Here is a 22,825-nt window from a genome sequence, read left to right as displayed (position 1 = left end):
CCCCCCCCGGGGCAGCTTCAGATCACTGACCCTGGGCCAGGCCGTGGGATCCCGGACTCTGTGTGGACGCTGCTGTCCCTCTGTCGGCCTCTCGCCATGGCTGGGAGGTTGTACCGCGTCGCCTTGCTGTGCCTTGCCATGTCCCAGGCGGTGTCCTGTGAGTATCTCCCTGATCAGTGCGCCTCCATCCTCCCACCACCCCCTCTCCGTCCGCAGTATTTCCCGGGGCCAGCGCAATCCGATTGAGTTTGTTTTGGTGCATTACGTACCGCAGAGATCTGCAGGCTTCACATCAGGACGCCTGGCCGTGTGCCTGACAGTAATCAGTCACAGATGAATGTTGCGGTCAGTGGAATTGTCATTAGGAGGGTTTTTAAACCCTTTCAGATTCGTTACTCCGCAACTAATTGCACAAGAACTGAGCAAATCGATCAGATTGTAACATCTCTCTCTCTCATCCTGTTTAATCAGGGTGCAACTGAGATGGGCAGGACAGGGGCAAACTTTGAACTATTGAAAGGTGTAGCTAAGGTCTGACATTCAGTATTTTGGAGTTTTTCTTTGTTACAGCGTTCTATTTGTTGTGAATTATACGTCCTCTTTCATTTTCCCACAGATTCAAGACCGTCAGATTCAAGTAACAGCTTTTGCAAAACAAAAACCTTGGTGGGGAAATTCTGGTTGAAAGGGCTAATTAGTCACTCAGACTAGGCCAGCCTATCAAGATGCTCCCCAGTCAAGATGCTCCCCAGTCCCTTAGACATTATCATTCTGGTTTTCAAATCCTCCCCTAGCCAACCTGCCTCTCCCTATCATTGTAACTTCGTCCAGACCCACCACTCTCAGATCTCTGCTTTCCTCCAATTCTAGTCCCACAATTTCCATAGTTCCACCATTGGTAACTAGCCTGACCTCCAGCTTTGGAATTTCCTTTCCAAGTCTCTCAGCCTCTCTCCTGCCCCCTTTAAGATGCTCCTTAAAATCAGACTCCTCTAGGCATTTATTCTAATTTCTCTGCATGTGTCTTCAGGTGAAGATATTTCTCCAGTGAAACACCTTGAGAACTTTCACTATGTTAAAGGCACTACGTGAATGCAAGTTGGGTTTTTTTATTAGGTACAAACAGCAGCCCACAGGAGATTCAGGACAGAACGGCCACCAGAATCGAGAGTCTTAGGTAACTCAAGTTAAAGTCACAGAGTTCTGTGTTCACAAGATTGAATCAGTTGAAAAAATACCTCTTCCCATACTACTTTCCGTTTGGCTTTCTCTGCCAGACCCAGGAGCTCAGTATCATTGATAACAACTCCACGGCTGCCTCTCACAACCACCTCGCACCCTCTGGAACTAGCGCTTTCCAATCTTGCTGCATGCTCCCAACTCCACAACCTCCATCAGCAAACTGCAGTAAGCCCAAGTGTGCATCCTTCATCGATCATTACACAAAATCAGCATCTCCACCAACTCCCAAGCTACACAGGGCAGTAAATAGAAGTGTGACATAAAATCAGATCAATTTGCCATCATTCAGCTCATCATGCCTGTGATGACCCTTTAAAGAATATCCAATCAGCTCCATTCTGCTGTCCCTTCTCCATAACTCTGCAAACTTCCCTTTCTCGAGCAGTTATTCAGTTCCCTTCAGAAATTCCAATGAATCCGCTTCCACTGCCCTTTCATTTTCCAGTGTGGCTATAATATTAAGCTTTTTGAACATTCACACACAGTGCAATACTGCTCCAGTTGACTTCTGAAATTATGGTAAATCCGTGCTTCCAATAACATTTTGGATGACGTGGGATGAAAGTTCATGTCACCAAAGTAGTGCCATGGGAGGCTTGGTAAAGTTTACAAAGCCTGTGTTTTTAGGTAGACTTCCTGATAGAATTATTGAATGGTTGCTGTCCACATTATTGTGACATTGAGAAGCTGGGTTACGGATTGTTGAAGTCTGTCTATTCGTCACTGGCTTCCTACCCCTCTCTCCACTCCATCCTTTCTTCCTCATCTTTACCCCTCCTCCTCCTCTTCCTCCTGCCTCCTTGCCTCTTTCCAGCTCCTCTTCCACATTCCCTTTTTCTGCACTGTACTCCCATCTTCCTCTTATCCCTTCTCACCTCCTTCCCCTTCCTGCTCTCCACCTCCTCTACACACCAGCCAATACCCTCCCCCTCTTTCCTTGTCTCTCCATTCCAATTGTTATGATGATGATGGCTGAGGAGTGCAAATTATGAGGTGACCCGAAAAGACTTTACCATGGAGGAAGCCATTGTTGACCTTGACTGCCCTCTGGTGGCCATTCAGCCAAAGAAACAACTGGAGGGTCAGATATCCCTGTTGGTTCCTGACTTGTGACTGATTAAAATGGGGAGCACTTGTTTGGGAAGCCACTCAGAAGACTTGTCAAGAACTTGCAGAGGTTAAGGTGAGGTGTTGGATGGATTGCATAAACTTCCAAACAATCCATCTACCCAACTCTTCCAGCACCACTGGGCCTGCACATGGAGGGAGCCATGTAGATTGCAGATTGTGCATTGGGTCTATCCGCCATTTCAGAACTCATCAAACCAGAGTCATTCCCTAATCCAGGTAGTGCCTAAAAAGAAGAAAGAGAACTTGCATTTCCTTGACATCATCCTTCACCTTAGAATGTCTCGAAGTGCTTTACTGTAAGTGGGATACTTTCAAAGTGTGTTCCTGTTAAAATGTAAAATTGAAAGTAATGGACAACAAAAAGGACCCACTCTCAACATTTGCTTCACCAGCTCACACTACCAGTACATTGGTCAAATCTACCCAGAGGACTTTTGCAGATGAACCTTTAATGTAGACTAAGCCCTTGCTTTAGGTGACTCTGCTTAATATCAGTGAATTCTAACCTTGTTGATTCTTTGGACTCGTTTTTCTACCTCATATTGCCTTTCTTGTAACTGTTATTAGAGTGTGCTGTCGGTGTCCTGAGTTGTACTTTGACATCAGGAGCCGTGATTGTTCATTAGTGTAGCACCTACACCCCAGACTCTCTCTACTTTTTGTTAGGATGGTGGGCAAGTGGACATCACTGCACCAGTGTACCTGGGCCATTCTATTTGCTCTGATCCCAGGGAAAGAGTGAATCGCAGGTAGGAGGGGGAGCAAGTTGTGTCCACTCAGCCATGAAATGGACAGCATGAAACAGTGGAACTTAAAACAAGTAATTGGTGGAGAGCAGGAGCAGAATGGATGAGGCTGGAGGTGAGCATTGTCAGCAGCAGGTGGTACGGCCACAGGGCACTGCTGCTGCAGGAACAGGGTTTCAAGATTGGTCCTGGCACTCTGCATTATCATGTGGAAGGGCCGGGTCAGTAACTGTCAATGGGAGAAGCTGGCGTTCCCAATCCTGGCTTTCCTATAATAATCAAGCATAAAACAGAGCAGAAAGCAACAATGTTAAAGTCATTGCAGAAACTTGGTTGAGCGAAGGCTGGACTGGCAGGTCAGTATTCCAGAGGTGACATGTTTCAGAGAGGGATATAAAGGGGTGAGAGAGTTGCATTACTGATTAAGGAGGATTTCACAGCTACACTGGGAAAGGACATCTTGGACGGTTCATCACGTGAAGTGTTAGGGATAGAATGCAGGAATAAGAAAGGTGTAGCCACTATGCAGGGGTTATATTATAGGCCTGTCATTAGGCAGTAGGTGATAGAGGAACAGATGTGTAAGTAGATCATGGAAATACATAAAACAACAGAGTTGTGGTGGGTGATTTTAACGTCTCCGGTATTGACTGGGACTCCCAGCCTTAGTGCTAGGAGCTTAGCCGGAGCAGAATTTGTTAGGTGCATCCAGGAGAGTTTCTTAGAACAGTATGTAGTTGGTCCAACCAAGGAAGGGGGTGTACAAGATCTTGAATTGGGGAATGAGCCTGGCCAAGTGATTAAAGTTTCAGTGGAGGAGTATTTTGGGAACAGTGATCATAACTCTGCAATTTTTAATGTAGTTATGGATAAGGATAAGATTGGTCCTTGGATGAAAGTGCTAAATTTGGAGAAGGCTGATTACAACAGTATTAGGCAGGAACTGGTGACATTAGATTGGGGGAGGCTGTTTGCGGGTAAATCCACATTGATGTGTGGGAGGTTTTTAAAGGCTAGTTGATCAGAGTTCAGGACCAACATGTTCCTGTGAGGATGAAAGATAATGGTGGTGAGATTCGAGAATCTTGGATGACAAGAGATACTGAAAGTTTAGTCAAAAAGAGCAAGGTAGAATACTGAAAGTTTACGAAACTGAAATAGGACAAGGTTCTTGAGAAATATAAAGGAAAGGACTTAAACAAAGAATTAGGAGGGCTAAAAGAGGCCAAAAATTTCCTTGGAAAGTAGGATTAAAGAGAATCCCGAGGCATTTTATGCAGATATTAGGATCAAGAGGGTAACCAGGGATAGAGTAAGTCCATTCCAGGACAAAGGAGGGACTTTATGTGTGGAGCCGGAGAAAATAGCCTTAATTGTTACTTGGCATTGGCCGGTGAGTCTTACATCAGCGGGAGTGAAATTATTGGAGAAGATTCTTAGGGACAGGATTTACCCACATTGGGAAAAGAATGGACTTGTTAGGAATAGGCTTTCTACGTGGGAGGTCTTCTCTCACCAATTTGATTTTTTTTGAGGAAGGGATAAAGATGATTGAGCGCAAGTCAATGGATGTCGTCTACTTTACTACCATAAGGTCCCTTATGGTAGGCCAGTACAAAAGATAAAGTCACATGGGATCAATGGTGAGTTGGTAAATTGGATGTAAAATTGGCTTGGTCATAGAAGACAGAGGGTAGTTGTGGAGGTCTGTGACCAGTGGTGTTCCACAGGAATCAGTGCTGGGATCTCTGCTGTTTGTAACAAATACAGAAGATTGAAATGAAAATGTAGTTGGGCTTGATTAGTAAGTTTGCAGATGACATGAAAATTGGTGGATAGTGAGGAAGATTGTCAAAGGGCACAGCAGGATATAGATCAGTTGGAATTTGAATGGACAAATGGCAGATGGAGTTCAATCTGGACAAGTGTGAGATGATGCATTTTGGAAGGTCAAATGCACGAGGAAAGTACACAGTTAGTGGTAGGACCTTTAGGAGCATTGAAAGACAGAGGGATGTTGGGTTTCAAGTCTATAGCTCTCTGAAAGTGGCAACGCAAGTGGGTAAGGTGATAAAGAAGGCATACGGAATGCTAGCTTTGTCAGTCAGAGCATTGAGTATAAAAGTTGGCAAGTAATGTCGCAGCTGTATGAAACGTTAGTTAAGCCACATTTGGAGAATTATGTACAGTTCTGGTCACTACACTATAGGAAGGATGTGGAAGCTTTGGAGAGTTTACCAGGACTGTTGTCTGGATTGGAGCTATCAGGAGAGGTTGAACAAACTTGGATTGTTTTTGCTAAGTGCTGAGGGATGGTCTGAAATATAAAATGATGAGAAGCATGGATAGAGTGAATACTTGGACATCTTTTTCCCAGGGTGGAATTGTCAGATATGAGGGGGCACAGGTTTAGGGTGAGAGAGGGAAAGTTTAAAGGAGATGTGTGAGGCAGGCTTTTACTCCGGGGGGCGGGGGGTGGGGGGGGGGTGGAAGGTGCCTGGAACACAGTGCTGGTAGAAGCAGATACGATGGCAACGTTTCAGAGGCATTTAGACAGACGTGAACAGGCAGGAAGTAGAGGGATATAGACCATGTGGAGGTAGATGGGATTATTTGGGGTCAGCACAGACATGGTGGGCCGAAGGGCCTGGACCACTGCTGTGCTCGCAAAGAACATTCGAGGAGAAAGTGAGGTCTGCAGATGCTGGAGATCAAAGTTGAAACTTTATTGCTGGAACAGCACAGCAGGTCAGGCAGCATCCAGGGAACAGGAGATTCGACGTTTCGGGCACAGGCCATTCCTGAAGAAGGGCCTGTGCCCGAAACGTCGAATCTCCTGTTCCCTGGATGCTGCCTGACCTGCTGTGCTGTTCCAGCAATAAAGTTTCAACTCGCAAAGAACATTGCCAGAGAGACAAAAGCAGCACAATGCAACCAATTCATACAACCTCCTTCACCCTTAGCTCTTCCTTCTCATTGCTACTGTTCAATTTGTTGGACTGTGACTTCCAATTTATGGTTTAGTAAAGACCACCTGATTTCTACTTCTGATATGTTGCCTTGGTAGAAAAGTTGCCCCCTGACGTATCAGAATTGCCCATTTCAAACCCCACCATATGATGGGCAATGCTTTGCCTTCCACTAATATGATATTTCTTTAATGTTTAACGATTTGTTTCGCTTTGCAAGTTATTTGAGGTAGGAGTTCACAGCACTGTACGACACAATATTTAAACTTGTACATTATTTTCTGGGCAAGAAATGTTTGCAGAAACCTAACTCTGGCTTTAACATTGTTTCTCACGGGCAACCACACTTCACTTAAAGATTTTACTGTCAAAATGACAATTTTCAGGAATACAACCACAACTTAAGTGAAGACTCCCTGTAGGCAGTGAAATTGAGCACCGAGTGAGTGAACAGTCACTCACCCAAATGTTTTCACCTTTATACAGTCCTGTCACAACAACGAGCCTCACAGTTCCTCATCAGACACCGCCGAGCAAATGTGATGTTTGAGGAGCACAAGCAAGGCTCCCTTGAGCGGGAATGCATTGAAGAAATTTGCAATCGAGAGGAAGCTAGGGAAATATTTGAGAACAATCAGGAAACAGTAAGTACTTTCTGTTCTTTACACCATCCACCGAAGGTCATGGATTCAAATCCCATTCTGCAGAATTGAGTAAATAATCCAAGCTCTCACTCCGCATGCAGTAAATAAGAAATGTTGCACTGTCAGAGGGTCAGTACTGAGGGAGTGCTGCATTGTCAGAGGGACAGTTCTGAGGGAGTGCTGCATTGTCAGAGGGACAGTACTGAGGGAGTGTTGCACTGTCAGAGGGACAGTACCGAGGGAGTGCTGCATTGTCAGAGGGACAGTACTGAGGGAGTGCTGCACTGTCAGAGGGTCAGTACCAAGGGAGTGCTGCACTGTTAGAGGGTCAGTACTGAGGGAGTGCTGCACTGTCAGAGGGTCAGTACTGAGGTAGTGCTGCATTGTCAGAGAGACAGTTCTGAGGGAGTGCTGCATTGTCAGAGGGACAGTACTGAGGGAGTGCTGCACTCTCAGAGGGTCAGTACCGAGGGAGTGCTGCACTGTCAGAGGGTCAGTACTGTGGGAGCGCTGCACTGTCAGAGGGTCCGTACTGAGGGAGTGCTGCACTGTCAGAGGGTCAGTGCTGAGGGAGTGTTGCACTGTTAGAGGGTCAGTACCGAGGGAGTGCTGCACTGTTAGAGGATCAGTACTGAGGGAGTGCTGCACTGTTAGAGGATCAGTAATGAGGGAGTGCTGCACTGTTAGAGGGTCAGTGCTGAGGGAGTGCTGCACTGTCAGAAGGTCAGCACCGAGGGAGTGCTGCATTGTCAGAGGGACAGTACTGAGGGAGTGCTGCACTGTTAGAGGATCAGTACTGAGAGAGTGCTGCACTGTTAGAGGATCAGTAATGAGGGAGTGCCGCACTGTTAGAGGGTCAGTGCTGAGCGATTGCTGCACTGTCAGAGGGTCAGTATTGAGGGAGTGCTGCACTGTCAGAGGGTCAGTACTGAGGGAGTGCTGCACTGTCAGAGGGTCAGTACTGAGGGAGTGCTGCACTGTCAAAGGGTCAGTACTGAGGGAGTGCTGTATTGTCAGAGGGTTAGAGCTGAGGGAATGCTGCACTGTCAGAGGGTCAGTACTGAGGGAGTGCTGCACTGTCAGAGGGTCAGTACTGAGGGAGTGCTGCGCTGTCGGAGGGTCAGTACTGAGGGAGTGCTGCACTGTCAGAGGGTCAGTACTGAGGGAGTGCTGCACTGTCAGAGGGTCAGTACAGAGGGAGTGCTGCGCTGTCGGAGGGTCAGTACTGAGGGAGTACTGCGCTGTCGGAGGGTCAGTACTGAGGGAGTGCTGCGCTGTCGGAGGGTCAGTAGTGAAGGAGCTTTCCTGTTCAATGATTAATTAAATCAAGGCTCCTGTTGAGCTCTCAGCTGAATGCACATGATGCCACAGTTTCATTTTAAGGAAAGCCAGCATCACTCATTTGTGTGTGTTCGTGTCAAGCTTTACTCCTCAACCCACAGCAGTGGAATGGATTATTTGTCGTTGTATCTCAGTGCTGTTTGTGGAGCTTGCTTTGTGCTCATTTCCTGGTGTATTTGATGCAGTGGTGAAACCTCTGAAATATTTTATTGACTGTTAAGAGCTTTGGGGGAAACAGTGAGAGGTCTGGTGATGTGGGCTTGATGGCAGTGTGTGCGCCAAGGTAATCCAGGCCCTAACGTGCTGATAAATTATATATTTTACAGGTTTCTGAAAGGTATACTGTTGGGATGCTTCTTGGGGTTTATTGGGAATCCTTGTTAGTTTTTCTGTTGCGACCTTGGTGTCTGGGATGCGTCCTAAGTGGTCACGCTCCCAGAGTGAATTTATTTCCCCCTCACCCATTAATGTTGAGAATTGGAAGTCGATTTGAGAATTGGAAGTTGGAAAAAAAATTAAGAGATATTGTTTGGGAATGAGGCAGCTAACCTGTCTCAGTTTGCAGTGGTGACTGTGAATGGGAAGCTGAGGCTGATGCCGATCCTGATATGAGCAGTATGTATTTCCTGATATTTATCTCTCCTTCCTTCCACAGGAATACTTTTATCCCAGGTATCTCGGTGAGTTTCAATTCTGTGCTAACACTGCCATTGGTGTCTGAACAATTCTGAGTGTGTCAGTTACCTTTTGCTGTTTTAACACGCTGCAGCGTTACAGTTGATTTGCAGAAATGGCAGTGATGGGATTCAAAACCACACCTCCTTAGAGATTGGAATATTGATCCAGTGCCTTAGACTGCTCGGCCACACAGTCTCTAAGGAGGTGTGGGTTTGAATTCCATCACTGCCATTTCTGCAGATCAACTGTAACGCTGCAGCGTGTTAAAATGACCTTTTGCTGTTGACATGGTTATTGGGAAACAGTGTGAGAGATATAGAGTGAGTTAAAGGAATAGGGGGAGGCTGAGAAGTCCCTTGAGCCTGTCAGCATTGCGTTAGATGGTGTCTCTCCTGTACCTTAACTCCATTCATTACCTCCATTCTATAAACTTCAGTGCCCCTCCCAAACTGACATGACTTTATAGTATATAAATATTTACATAAAAAATTAAATACTTTGTAAATGAGGCAACTCTGTCTTTAAAATAGATAAAGAATCTGTTAAAGTGTCTTCCACAAGTCATCCTTGTGGCTGGAGCTAGAATTGGGACTGGACTGTACTTACCTCAGGAGGAAATCACAAGATGCCTTTTAAAATTCAGTGAACATTTCCAAGGATCAACAGAAACTTCTTTGTTTAAGATTGATGCTTATCTACTGGTTCTTTTTAAATCCAAACTATGAATGAGTTTATATAAATCTTGGTTAATTGACTATTTTGAGGGCATGATTGTTGTGGTCATGGCAATTGGGACCCATTGCAAAATGAACCAAAGTCAAATTTGTATTAAAAGCCAAGATGTAATCTGTGGTTAACAGAGCCACATTTTAACTACCAGGAGTGTGGATGTTGAAGGGAACTTACAAGTCAAATTGTTTGAAACCAAACCTGAAATGACAACAGCAAAGTATGATGTACAAATACTATCATAACTTAAGGTGGTGACTTTGCACAAACATTTATGGACAGTGAGGGTTTAAATTGGTAGAAGTTGGTGTCCTTTAGAAATGGAAGATTTAAAAGTTATTGATAGTTGGATATGATAGAAAGAACCTCAATAAGACAAAGTTCTTAACAACATTGACTGAGCAGATGACCAAGGTTGAATCAGATTCAGACCAATGTTACCATCCCAGTTAATGCTGTTACTGGACAAGTCAGAACCCAGAATGAAATCTGGCTTAATAGGTCTCCTCTTTTTTTAATTTAACATGGGAGCCATTCAGAGTTGAAGAATAAGGGGTAAACCATTTGGGATGGAGATGGGGAAGAATTTCTTCACTCAGAGAGTTGTGAACCTGTGGAATGCTCTCCCACAGGAAGCTGTTAGAGTAGCTCATTAGATGTATTCAAGAGGGAGCTGGATGTGGCCTTTGCAGCTAAAGGGATCAAGGGGTATGGGGAGAAAGTGGGAGTGGGATACCAAGATTGCAGGATCAGCCTGATCATATTGAATGGTGGTGCAGGCTGGAAGGGCTGAATGGCCTATTCCTGCAGCTATTTTCTCTGTCTCTATGTTTAACTGAAACATAGGCACACAAGGCTGCAGATTTTCTTTAACATTAAAAGAGAAGCTTATTACATAAAAAGGAACAAATATTATAAAAAAACTATGTTATCTAAATATAGAAAACAGTTTGGAAAATCTTAAAACACACAAAAAACCGCAGTCTCACCTACTCTCCAAAGCCAACACATTGTTGTGGTTCTGTTCGCCGAGCTGGGAATTTGTGTTGCAGACGTTTCGTCCCCTGTCTAGGTGACATTCTCAGTGCTTGGGAGCCTCCTGTGAAGCGCTTCTGTGATCTTTCCTCCAGCATTTGTAGTGGTATTATCCACAGATTCAATCAATAAGCACATCGACCTGGACCCAATATACCGGCCACTGCAACGGACAACTGGAACTGACAACCGGAAGCGGCAGATTCAAACCACTACAAATGCCGGAGGAAAGATCACAGAAGCGCTTTCCAGGAGGCTCCCAAGCACTGAGGATGTCACCTAGACAGGGGACGAAACGTCTGCAACACAAATTCCCAGCTCGGCGAACAGAACCACAACAACGAGCACCCGAGCTACAAATCTTCTCACAAACTTTGAGCCATCACTTTGCAATGGGTCAACCCAGAGAAATTATCCTTCTGTTTCAAAATGTTAGGTTGGACTTTAGCTGTTTCTCTCCAGGTCTTTCCTCTAAGCTGCGAAGTCTTCTTAAAGTGCATAAAGCCCATGGAGGTTGAACAGCTCAGTCAAAATCCACAGGAACAGAAGGGACTGAGGAAATCCCAAAGCAGATCCAGAGGCAATGAGGGGAATGTCCCAATTAATCAAGGAACCCAAGCGAACTCAGTTTGTAGGAGAACCAAAACCAAGTCCAGTGAGTGGAACAAGACAGCATATGGATCACCTGTTCCTCTCAGTGCTAAGTCTCCAAATAAAATTGCAGAAACCAATGGAACTGAATTCAGTTCAGGAAGCAAGTTATAACTTTGTTTAACTGAGCAAACTAGAACTTTGTTTAATTAAGATAAAATAATTTGCAAGCTGAATGGCAGATTTGTATTGGGTAAAAAAATTAAAAGATGAAAGTCCTAAAGCAATTGATATTGCTGAAAAATAATTAGTCAGAGTATTGGGTACAGGGGTTGGGAGGTCATGTTGCGGCTGTATAGGACATTGGTTAGGCCACTGTTGGAATATTGTGTGCAATTCTGGTCTCCTTCCTATCGGAAAGATGTTGTGAAACTTGAAAGGGTTCAGAAAAGATTTACAAGGTTGTTGGAGGATCTGAGCTACAGGGAGAGGCTGAATAGGCTGGGGCTGTTTTCCCTGGAGTGTCGGAGGCTGAGGGGTGACCTTATACAGGTTTATAAAATCATGAGGGGCATAGATAGGGTAAATAGATAAGGTCTTTTCCCTGGGGTGGGGATGTCCAGAACTAGAGGGCATAGGTTTAGGGTGAGCAGGGAAAGATATAAAAGGGACCTAAGGGGCAATGTTTTCAAACAGAGGGTGGTGTGTGTATGAAATGAGCTGCCAGAGGAAGTGGTGGAGGCTGGTACAATTGCAACATTTAAAATGCATCTGGATGGGGACATGAATAGGAAGGGTTTAGAGGGATATGGGCCGGGTGCTGGCAAGTGGGACTAGATTGGGTTGGGATATGTGGTCGGCATGGAAGGGTCCGAAGGATCTGTTTCCGTGCCGTATCTCTGTGACCCTATGACTCTATAATTGGATGAAATCTGCTCTGGTTGGGATGAGTGATTTAAAAAGTTTATTCAGCAAACCAGACAAGAACATCATACCTTTTTGCTTGACCATAAAGAAAGTCCATGCTGTGGAGGTGCTGGTGTTGGACTGGGGTCAGAAGTTATATGATACCAGGTTACAGTCTGACAGCTTTATTTGAAAGCACAAGCTTTCAGAGCACTGTTCTTCTGTTGGGTAGTGAAGGAGCAGTGTTCCAAAAGCTTCTGTTCTCAAATCAACCTGTTGGAATATAACCTGGTGTCATGTAACTTCTGAAAAAGTATCATAGAACATGGAACAATACAGCGCAGAACAGGCCCTTCGGCCCTCGATGTTGCACTGACCTGTGAACTATTCTCAGCTCGTCCCCCGACACTATCCCAAACTCATCCATGTGCTTATCTAAGGATTGTTTAAATCTCCCTAATGTGGCAGAGTTGACTACATTGGCAGGTAGGGCATTCCACGCCCTTACCACTCTCTGCGTAAAGATCCTGCCTCTGACATCTGTCTTAAATCTATCATCCCTCAATTTGTAGTTATGCCCCCTCATACATGCTGATGTCATCATCGTAGGAAAAAGACTTTCACTGTCTACCCTATCTAATCCTCTGATCATTTTGCATGTCTCTATCAAATGCCCTCTTAGCCTTCTTCTTGCCAATGAGAACAGCTTCAAGTCTCTCAGCCTTTCCACATTAGATCTTCCCTCCAGACCAGGCAACATCATGGTAAATCTCCTCTGCACCTTTTCCAATGCTTCCACATCCTTCCTGAAATTAGGGGACTGGAACTGTACACAATATTCCTAGTGTGGCCGTGACAGCGTTTTGTATAGTTGTATGTTGATCATGACATTCTTGCAAAAGCATTCCCAGAGTTTTAACTAGAGAAGGGAGTGAGTTACTGGCAAATAAAAAAAATGCTTACTTAATATCTCAAGGGGAAACTATAATAGTCTGAGAAATGAACAGGAGCTCGTCCAGGTTAAAACAAAATCGAAGTCGCTACAGATCTGTCTGATTGACCAATGGGAAATTCACAGATAGGGGAGACCCGCACAGTTCCAAAATTAGAATCAATGTCTTATGCTGTAATGATTGAGAAAAAAGAGACAGATGAGAATCTCACAATAAAACCAAAATGAAAAATGTACGGAGAGCTGAACTACACCAGCTATCTGTGTGTGTGCATGAATAACATTCTGCATTTCCTTACCTTTGGTTCCCACAATGTAGTTGTACAACAAATGAAAAAATATGTGTATTTCCAATTTGTCTTGTAAAGGAGAAGGCTGACCACAGTGTTTTTCTTGTAGCTTTTTCCATGTTAGATGAGTTTGCCACAACCTTTACTTTGTTCAAGCCTGCAGCTTTGTTCCTGGGTGTTTTTAATTCAGGGCTGGGGAAAGTGGACTTCACTGGCTGGGCCAGCATGCATTGCCCATCCCTCATTGCCTTTGAGAAGGTGATGGTGGGTTGCCTTCTTAAATCCTGTTGGTAAATGTGCTGTGCTGTTAGGGAGGGTTGAAACATTTGAACACTAAAAGTGAGGAGACTAAACAAGTTATACAAACTCACAGTTCACTGGCCACTCTGACAACATGCCTGAGGTGTGTTGGTGGAACAGCAAAAGTTGAACAGTTTTGGTCGTGAAAAGATTTAGTTGGCTCCCAGCCACAACAGCTTTATAAAGCATCAGAATTCCAGATTTCCAAGCCCCTTTGTGTGGAGAAATGCCTTTCCAAGCCCCTTTGTGTGGAGAAATCCCTGTAAAATCCGGCTCTACATTTAAGGTAGTGCCCATTGTTCTGGGCTCTGCCTGAGTAGTAATGTTGGTAGTGTTCCTGTCTCTGAACCAGGAGACCCTGCATTCAAGTCCCACATTAGCCACGGAAGAATCCAGTCTCAGGTACGGTGGTGTAAATTGATATCGGGCCCCAGTCTGGATAAATCGTCAGAAAGTTAATGGGTAATGTGAAGATTGAACAACCAGCAGTCTTGGTGCATCCATTTGAAATGGGAAAATTGGAAAGAGGAAGGCAACCAAATTCTTGACATTCCCATGAGAAGAAATAGTTCCTCTGTATCATCACTTTAATCTCATCAGATAGATTATTCCTAAATTCCCTAAACTCAGGGATTTGTAAGCCTCATCCCTGCAGCCTGGTAATTTAATCAGAGTATCATTCTGCTGAATCTGTGCTCTATCCCTGTCCAATACCAATACGTCCATCCTGAGGACTTGGACCCAGATCTGAACGCAGTGCTAATTTTGCTCTTTTCAGTTATGTACAGCACTGCCAGTTTGGTGGGTCTGGAACTCCTGAACACAGTTTGGAATTCCCTGAACACAGTTTGGAATTCCCTGAACACAGATTGGAATTCCCTGAACACAGATTCTCTGTTCTCTGCAGAAAGCAGCTGGACTCTGTTTCAGAAGCGAACACTTTACCATGTTGGTCAATGTGTACTGATAAACACACCTTTGCAGTGGTCATATTTATCCAATAGAACAGGAGTGTACCATGCATATCAGGTTGTCCATTGTCTCCTGCAATGTGACATGGAATTACTGTGAACCACTGCCGTCTCACCATCCCCTTTTTTCTGCACGCTTCAATTTATTCCCCTTTCCCTGCACAAAGAATTCCTGATTTAATCCCGGTGTGGTGAGATTCTGCACTGGGAATGTAAATTAAATCTGCAGCCGTGGGTGAATTGTCAAACTCAACCTGTGAATCGCTGTTGTAACCCCCTTTGTTCAAGAAAGGATCAAGACAAAAGATGGAAAATTATAGACCGATTAGCCTAACCTCGGTTGTTGATAAAATTCTAGAATCCATCGTTAAGGATGAGATTTCTAAATTCTTGAAAGCTCAGGGTCAGATGTGAACAAATCAGCGTGGATTTAGTAAGGGGAGGTCATGCCTGACAAACCTGTTAGAATTCTTTGAAGAGGTAACAAGTAGGTTTGACCAGGGAAACCCAGTGGATGTTACCTATCTAGAATTCCAAAAGGCCTTTGATAAGGTGCCTCACGGGAGGCTGCTGAGTAAGGTGAGGGCCCATGGTGTTCGACGTGAGCTACTGGCAAGGATTAAGGATTGGCTGTCTGACAGGAGGCAGAGAGTTGGGATAAAAGGTTCTTTTTCGGAATGGCAGCCGGTGACAAGTGGTGTCCCGCAGGGTTCAGTGTTGGGGCCGCAGCTGTTCACTTTATATATGAATAATCTGGCTGAAGGGCATGGGGATAGAGAGTGGTGGCCCTGTGGAATTCATTAGTGGAGGCCAGGACTTTAAATATCTTCAAGGCAGAGATTGATAAATTCTTGATCTTGTGAGGAATTAAGGGCTACGGGGACAGTGCGGGTAAGTGGAGTTGAAAGGCCCATCAGCCATGATTAAATGACGGAGTGGACCCGATGGGCCGAATGGCCTAACTTCCACTCCTATGTCTTATGGTTTTATGAATGAGAATGCACCTTCCGACTGGGTAGTCCTTGCTTTCTCCCGCAGTGTTGTTACTGTGAGCACTCAGACTTTTTCCTTGCCTTCCCTGCAGACTGTCTCAGCCGCTACCAGGTAGGCGTTCCAAGCCGGTACCACAGTTTCAAAAGCTATCCTGGGAATTTGCGGAGCTGTATAACCGGTAAGTTAGGGGACATGGGCAGAAGTGTACAATTGAGACTTGACGTAAGAGAGGGCTGTGCCCGATTTTCATGTGTACAGTGGATGATTTATGAGTAAGTGGACTGAATGTGATGAACATTTCCCTTCTAACCTTACCCGGGCAGATCACAACTTACACTTGCAGCTGGGACAGGAGTCACTTATAATCATTGGAACCACAAACTAAGCAGCCTTGGCAAATATCTACCCTGAAGAGCTGAATGAATGAGTATTTTCGATAACAATTCATCTTTGTAGTGCCACAGTTTCAGTATTTGGCACATAGTAGGCATCTAAACCCTGTACTATTTCAAGCCAGGTGTTATAGCCCTTGACCCAGTCTGGGCTTTTTCTGTATCATGCTTGAATAAATTTCCTGATTGTGCGAATGCTGTCTGTGGCTCAGTGGGTAACATTCTCCCCTCTGGGTTAGAAGGTGGAGGATTCAAAACCGTTCCCAGACACTGGCATGCAAGAATCCAGACTGACACTTCAATGCGTTACTGAAAGGGGGCTGTGATCTCAGAGATAGGTCCTTTTTGATCTGATACAAAACCTGGGCAATGTCATCCTTCCCAGCTGGGTGGAGAAGGTCCCTTCGCACGCTATTGATGAATAAGTTTCCAGACTGGAGTTAATGGAGCCTCTACCATTGGTTATTATACTTGTCCATAAAATGACACTTCACACACACTTTGGCTGTCACTTATCCCTTATGTGCAGAGAGGAAGACAGATTATACTTTCCCTTTGCACACTTTAAGAATGCCATGCCTTCCCTAGAAAATCTGTTGCTGCACCATGATGTTCAGCCATTAATTCTTTCAGATTCTATGTTGTCCAACAGTATCCTAGGCGATATCCTGAGCACCAAGAGTGTGCTCATCATTATCCATGGCACAGTGGCTCACTGGTTAGCACTGCTGCCTCACAGCGCTAGGGACCCGTGTTTGACTCCAGCCTTGGGTGACTATCTATGTGGAGTTTGCATGTTCTCCCCATGTCTGTAATGGTTTCCTCTGGGTGCTCCAATTTCCTCCCACAGTCCAAAGATGTGCAGGTTAGGTGAATTGGCCATGCTAAATTGCCCATAGTGCTGGGAAATGGGTCTGGGTGGGTTACTCTTCAGAAGGTCAGTGTGGACTTGTTGGGCCAAATGGCCTGTTTCTATACTGCAAGGAATTTAATCTAATCATTGTTGTGAGGTTTTGCTGCTGTTGACAGCACTCAGCATGTGGATGGATAGCTCTTCAGTGCCTGTTGGATAATAGAATGCAAATGCTTTGCTATTTGAATCAAATGATTTGAGACATTGAAAGATCTCCATTTATCTTGTGAAATTATATTCATTAGCGTTTAGAATAATGTTGAATTTCTTGAATTAGCTTCTCTGTCTTGGAAGAGTTCACCAAAATCGATCAAGGGATCGAGTGTAGGGTGAAGCCAGGAGGGATATTTTCCTGTGGGAGAAGGCACTGGGAGACAGCTTCGCTTCCCGGTCTCTAAACTAAGACCCTCAGTGGTTTGCCCCAGGTCAGAGTCTTCATTCAGTAAAGGATGGGTCTGCTGGCCAGTGAGACTGTGGAAATACAGGAATGGAGGCAGCTTCCCTCTGGAGAAGGCGGGATGAGTGTATACCTGTAAAAAGGTTCTGTTAATGATCTTGTATTTTAGACTGTGAAACAGTTACTTTCATACCACATCATCAGCCACTCATTGCCCACACAGTTCTTCTTTTTGTGAACACCTTCCTGCTGCTGTCAAACCTGAATCGTTGAAGAGGTTTCTGTGTATATTTTAAAAATGTCACCATGGGATGTAGGCGTCACTGGTTGGACCGCCATTTATTGCTGCTCATTAATTGCCTTTGAGAAGGTGGTAGTGTTGGTGGTGAGCTGCCTACTTTAGTCGATGTGTTGCAGATGCACCCGCAGAGCTGTGAGGGAGGGAGTCCCAGGATTTAATTCAATGACACTGAAGGAACGGTGGTAAATTTTCAACTCTGCAGGATAAGGAGCTTAGAGGGGAACTTGCAGATGGTGGAGGGAGTGGACTTTTGTGGATGTGGTGCCAATCAAGCTCTGTCCTGGATGGTGTCAAGCTTCTTGAGTGTTGTTGGAGCTGCACCCATCCAGGCAAGTGGGGAGTATTCCAACACACAACTGTCTTATGCCTTGTAGATGGTGGACAGGCTTTGGGGAGTCAGCAGGTGAGTAACTCCCTGCAGAAATCCCAGCAGGATTTGACCTGATCGTGTAGCCACTGTTTATATACTTCTCATCCAGTTCAGTTTCAGGTCAATTCAGGCTCCCAGAATGTTGATAGTGGAGAATTCAGTGATGGAAATGCCATTGAGGGTCTAGCTGGCATGGTTAGATTGTTCCTTGTTGGAGTTGGTCATTACCTGGCATATGTGTGGCACAGATGTTTTTTGTCACATGTCACTCCAAACCTGCATATTGTCCAGGTTTTGCTGAAGATGCACAAGGACTGCTTCAGTATTAGCGGAGTCAAAAATGGTGTTGTACCTTCTGCAGTTATCAGTGAACATCTCAACTCTGACCTTAGGATGGAAAGAAGGTCTTATTCACATACAGTTTTGATGTCAAGGGTTGTCACCCTCCCCTTCCCTCTGGAGATCAGCTCTTTTGTCCATGTTTGAACCAAGGCTGTAATGAGATCAGGAGCTGAGTGGCCCTGGTGGAATCCAAATTGGGCGTCACTGAGCAGGGTATTGCTGAGCAGGTGCAAAAACAGAAGTTGCTGGAAAAGCTCAGCAGGTCTGGCAGCATTTGTGGAGAGAAATCAGAGTTAACATTTTGGATCAAGTGTCCTTTCTTCAGTTCTGAGGAAAGATCACTCAACCTGAAACATTAGTTCTGATTTCTCTTCACAAATGCTGCCAGACCTGCTGAGCTTTTCCAGCAATTTCTGTTTTTGTCTCTGATTTACAGTGTTTGCAGTTATTTTGGTTTTTATTGTGGAGCAGATGCTGTTTGGGTAGCACTGTTGATGACCCTTTCCATCACTTCCCTGATGATTGAGAGTGGACTGAAGGGGGCAGTAATTGGTTGGTTGGATTTGTCCTGTTTTTTATGTTCAGGACATACCTGAGCGATCTTGCACATTGTCGAGCAGATGCCAGTGTGGACCTGTACTGGAAGAGCTTGGCTAAGGCAGTGGCAAGTTCTGGAATGTATATTGTCCGTACTGTTGCTGGAATGTTGCCAGGACTCACAACCTTTGCAGTGTCTATTGCTTTTAGCCATTGTGTGTTTTCACATTGAGTGAATCAAATTGTCTGAGATACTGGGGATCTCTGGAGGAAGTTGAGATGGATCATTCACTCTGCATTTCTGGCTGAAGATTTGTAAATACATCAGTGTTATCTTTTGCATTAGTGTGTGGGCTCCCCATTACTGAGGATGGGGATATTATGGAACCTCCCTCTTAAGCGATCTGCTTAATTGTCCACTACCATTCATGAATGGATATGACAGAACACCATTGATCTAATCCATTGGTTTTGGAGTCACTTAGCTCTGTCTAGCTCTTACTGTTTCTGCAATTTGACACGCAAGTAGACCACCTTTGTCGCTTCAAGAAAGTGGGGACTGCTGATGCTGGAGATCAGAGTCAAGAGTGTGGAGCTGGAAAAGCACAGCAGGTCAGGCAGCATCCGAGGCGCAGGAGAGTCGACATTTCGGGCAAAAGTCCTACATCAGGAGTGACAGCACAGGACATCACTAAAAAGTAGCGAACCTGGCAAAGCTTCTCTCATTCCTGATGAAGGGCTTTTGTCCAAACGTTGATTCTCCTTCTCTTCGGATACTGCCTGAACTCTCTGATTTGTAGCTTCATCAGGTTAGCTCCTTGTTAGTGATGTCCTGTGCTGTTTCTGGCTTGCCCTCCTGTTCTTCTCAGGGCTGATCCCTTGGCTCAGTGGTAATGGTAGAGTGGAGGATATGCTGGTCATGTGGTTGCAGACTGTGTTGTAATATAATTCTGCTGCTGCCGATGACCCACAATGCCTTACAGAGTTGCTAGATCAGTTTGAAGTTTATCTCATTTAGCATGGTGATAGTGCAACACAACACAATTGTGGGTTTTCTCAGTATGAAGATAGGATGTCACTACACAAGGACTGTGTGGTGGTCAATTTAACCAATATTGTCATGGACAGATACATCTGTGGGAGGCATAGTGGTAAGGATGAGGTCAGGTCTGGTTTTCCATCTTGTTGGTTCTCTCACCAGCTGTTGCAGAACCAGTTTAATAGCTATGTCCTTAAGGACCCGACCAGCTCAGTCACTGTTGCTGGTGGCTAGTGAAGTCCCCCACTCAGGGTGCACTGTACCCTTCCTAACTTGACTGCTTCCACCAAGTGGCAATCCTTGTGAGGGGCACATTAATAATATCTCTTCTGATCTCTACCACCCCACACAGACTATCAGCAATATCCCTTCGCTATTATCTCCAATAGCCCTTCAACCTTTGACCTATTGCATGCTCTTCTGAATGGGTCTGGGAACTCACCAGCCTATACCATGCCACCAAGCTCCATCAAGTTGACCTCTGTCCTTACCTCTGACTTACATTATCTTGCCTGTCTGCCTGAGCCTAACTGTGTCTCAGACCTGAGGGTTCTTAAAGGCCAACTGCCTCCACCAAAGTTCCACAATTTCTGATAGTCTGACTCTTAATAAGCTCTTAATTTGTTTAATCGACCTGTTAATGAGCTCAGGTCGGTTTGAAAACCCCACGCTCTGCCCCTCCTCCGCGGTTACATTAGAGCCTGGGTGTCCTTGGAGAAGGAGCACGCGGTGTCCACCAACACCCTGGAGTTGTTCAGGGAGAGGTGGGCACCGCAGGGAGTGGAGTGCATCATTTCTCCCTCCAACTCTATTTTGATTTAGTCCCTACCCTCCCCTTCACTGTTTTGATCATACAGCACTGCTTTGATGTGAAGGGCAGTGTTTGTCGCCACCCGGGTGTTTTCCTATCTTCCTGGTGGTGGAATTTGAATAAAGATTCGTGCACTTTGTGTCTTTCACTGTGTCTCACACCTGCACACACACACCATGGGTGCTGGGGGAAAAATAAGCACTACCGCACTTAGGCGGTAGTGTGGGGGTTAAAAAAGAAGAAAAAAAAAGAAGAAAAAAGAAAAAAAAATGAAAACCCCACGCTCCCTTCTGTCCTTTTGAAAACTGCCATTGACAGAGCAGGAAACAGAACTTCTGTCATCATGACGTAATGGCCATTTTCTTGATAGTCACAAGCTTGGTCTAAGAGCTACGTTATTAAGAACATCTCGAAGGAGGGGAGAGTGTTGGGGGAGGTTTAGAAAAAGATTTTGAGAGTTTAGAGTTCTTGGCAGTGAAGACATGACTGCTCGTGGTGGAACAATTAAGATCGGAGAAGATCTAGAGACCAAAATTGGAGATATGCAAAAAGAATTGGAGAGATGTGGGGCGAGAGAAGATTGCTGGAGTAGTGAGGGATGAAGCCATGGAGGGATTTGAAAGACGATTTGAAAATCTTTTTCAAACAGTGGAAGATTAGTTGGGCCAGTCCACCTTCTTTCATTCAGTGCCTGTTGAGTTAATAATTCTCTGGGTATCTTTAGTCAGCTCCTTGTGTATCTTGTGTGTCTTTGTGTATCCTTATCAATGCCTTGTTTTACTGTCTGCTGTTTGATTCAGAAATTCCAGACCAGTGCAGCCCTTCACCGTGTAATCCTGAAGGCTCCGTTCAATGTGTGGACAAAGTGGCTGCGTTCACCTGCGTCTGTAAAGAAGGTTGGACGGGAGTTACGTGTCAGCAAGGTACGTCCCGAATGAATCCCTGGAACTGAAGCCATTGTGCTCCATTTGCATGGTTTATGTCGGTGAAGCTTTTTTCAGGCAAGCCACAGAAAGGGTCCAGCTGAGATCCAAACGGGAATTATAAGCTGTTAACCTGTCCATTTGCAAAGGCATGTCAAACCCTTTAGCAGATTTTGGAAGCCACGAGAGAATCTCAGACTTGGCAAAACAGGAATTGATTATTGATGCCATCTTTCATCCCCAGGTCAGTGCTCGCTCTTCACCCAGACACCTCTGACCATATCTCCTTGTCCTCTTTCCCATCCTCTTACACCTTCCTTTCTAAATAATTCTTCAATACCCTTTTTAAATGATGCTGAACTATACCCTGCACCAGCTCCTTGGGGTCGAGCATTGCACTAGTATAATACTATACATTGTAGTAGTATCATACTATACTTCACAGTAGTACCATACTATGCAATGCAATGGTGTAATACTAAACATTGCAGTATTATAATACTATAAATTGCAGTATATAATACTATACATTGCAGTAGTATAATGCAATATATTGCAGTGGTATAATACATTACATTGCAGTATATAATACTGTTTCATACCATACATTGCAGTAGTATAATACTATACATTGTAGTAGTAATATAATGCTGTGCAATGCAGCAGTATAATACTATATATTGTAGTAGTATAATACTATATATTGTAGCAGTAGTATAATACTATACATTGCAGTAGTATTGTACTATATATTGCAATAGTATAATACTATACACTGCAGTAGCATAATAATATACCTGATAGTAGTATAATACTATACATTGCAATAATATACTGTACATTACAGTAGTATAATACTATACATTGCAGTAATATAACACTATTCATTGCTGTACATTGCAGTATTATAATACTATACATTGCACTAGTATAATACTATATATTATGGTAGTATCATACTATACTTCACAGTAGTATCATACTATACAATGCAATAGTGTAATACTAAACATTCAGTATTATAATACTATAACTTGCAGAATATAATACTATACATTGCAGTAGTATAATGCAATATATTGCAGTGGTATAATATTTTACATTGCAGTATATAATACTACACATTGCAGTAATATACTATACATTGCAGTAGTATCATACTATACATTGTAGTAGTATAATGCTGTGCAATGCAGCAGTATATTACTATACATTGTGGTAGTATAATGCTATGTATTGTAGCAGTAGTATAATACTATACATTTCAGTATTATAATACTAT

General features: G+C 44.3%; 1 protein-coding gene across 1 annotated transcript in view; it reads left to right on the top strand.

Annotated features, from left to right (window-relative positions):
• Positions 1 to 22,825, top strand: part of pros1 (protein S) — a 63,410-nt gene continuing 40,585 nt past the window's right edge. Inside the window, exons 1-5 of the mRNA XM_043691241.2 lie at positions 1 to 157; positions 6,575 to 6,732; positions 8,729 to 8,753; positions 15,610 to 15,696; positions 21,421 to 21,543. Of these exons, the coding sequence (XP_043547176.2) occupies positions 97 to 157; positions 6,575 to 6,732; positions 8,729 to 8,753; positions 15,610 to 15,696; positions 21,421 to 21,543 (454 nt within the window). The 5' untranslated portion in view covers positions 1 to 96. The remainder of the gene's footprint in view (positions 158 to 6,574; positions 6,733 to 8,728; positions 8,754 to 15,609; positions 15,697 to 21,420; positions 21,544 to 22,825) is intronic.

The sequence above is a fragment of the Chiloscyllium plagiosum genome, unplaced genomic scaffold (genome assembly GCF_037043375.1).
Source record: "Chiloscyllium plagiosum isolate Xiang-an unplaced genomic scaffold, Cpla_swu_hap1 HiC_scaffold_6, whole genome shotgun sequence".
NCBI classification, from domain to species: domain Eukaryota; kingdom Metazoa; phylum Chordata; class Chondrichthyes; order Orectolobiformes; family Hemiscylliidae; genus Chiloscyllium; species Chiloscyllium plagiosum.
The sequence above is the reverse complement of the archived record's forward strand: the minus strand, read 5'-3'. Positions and strand labels throughout refer to the sequence as shown.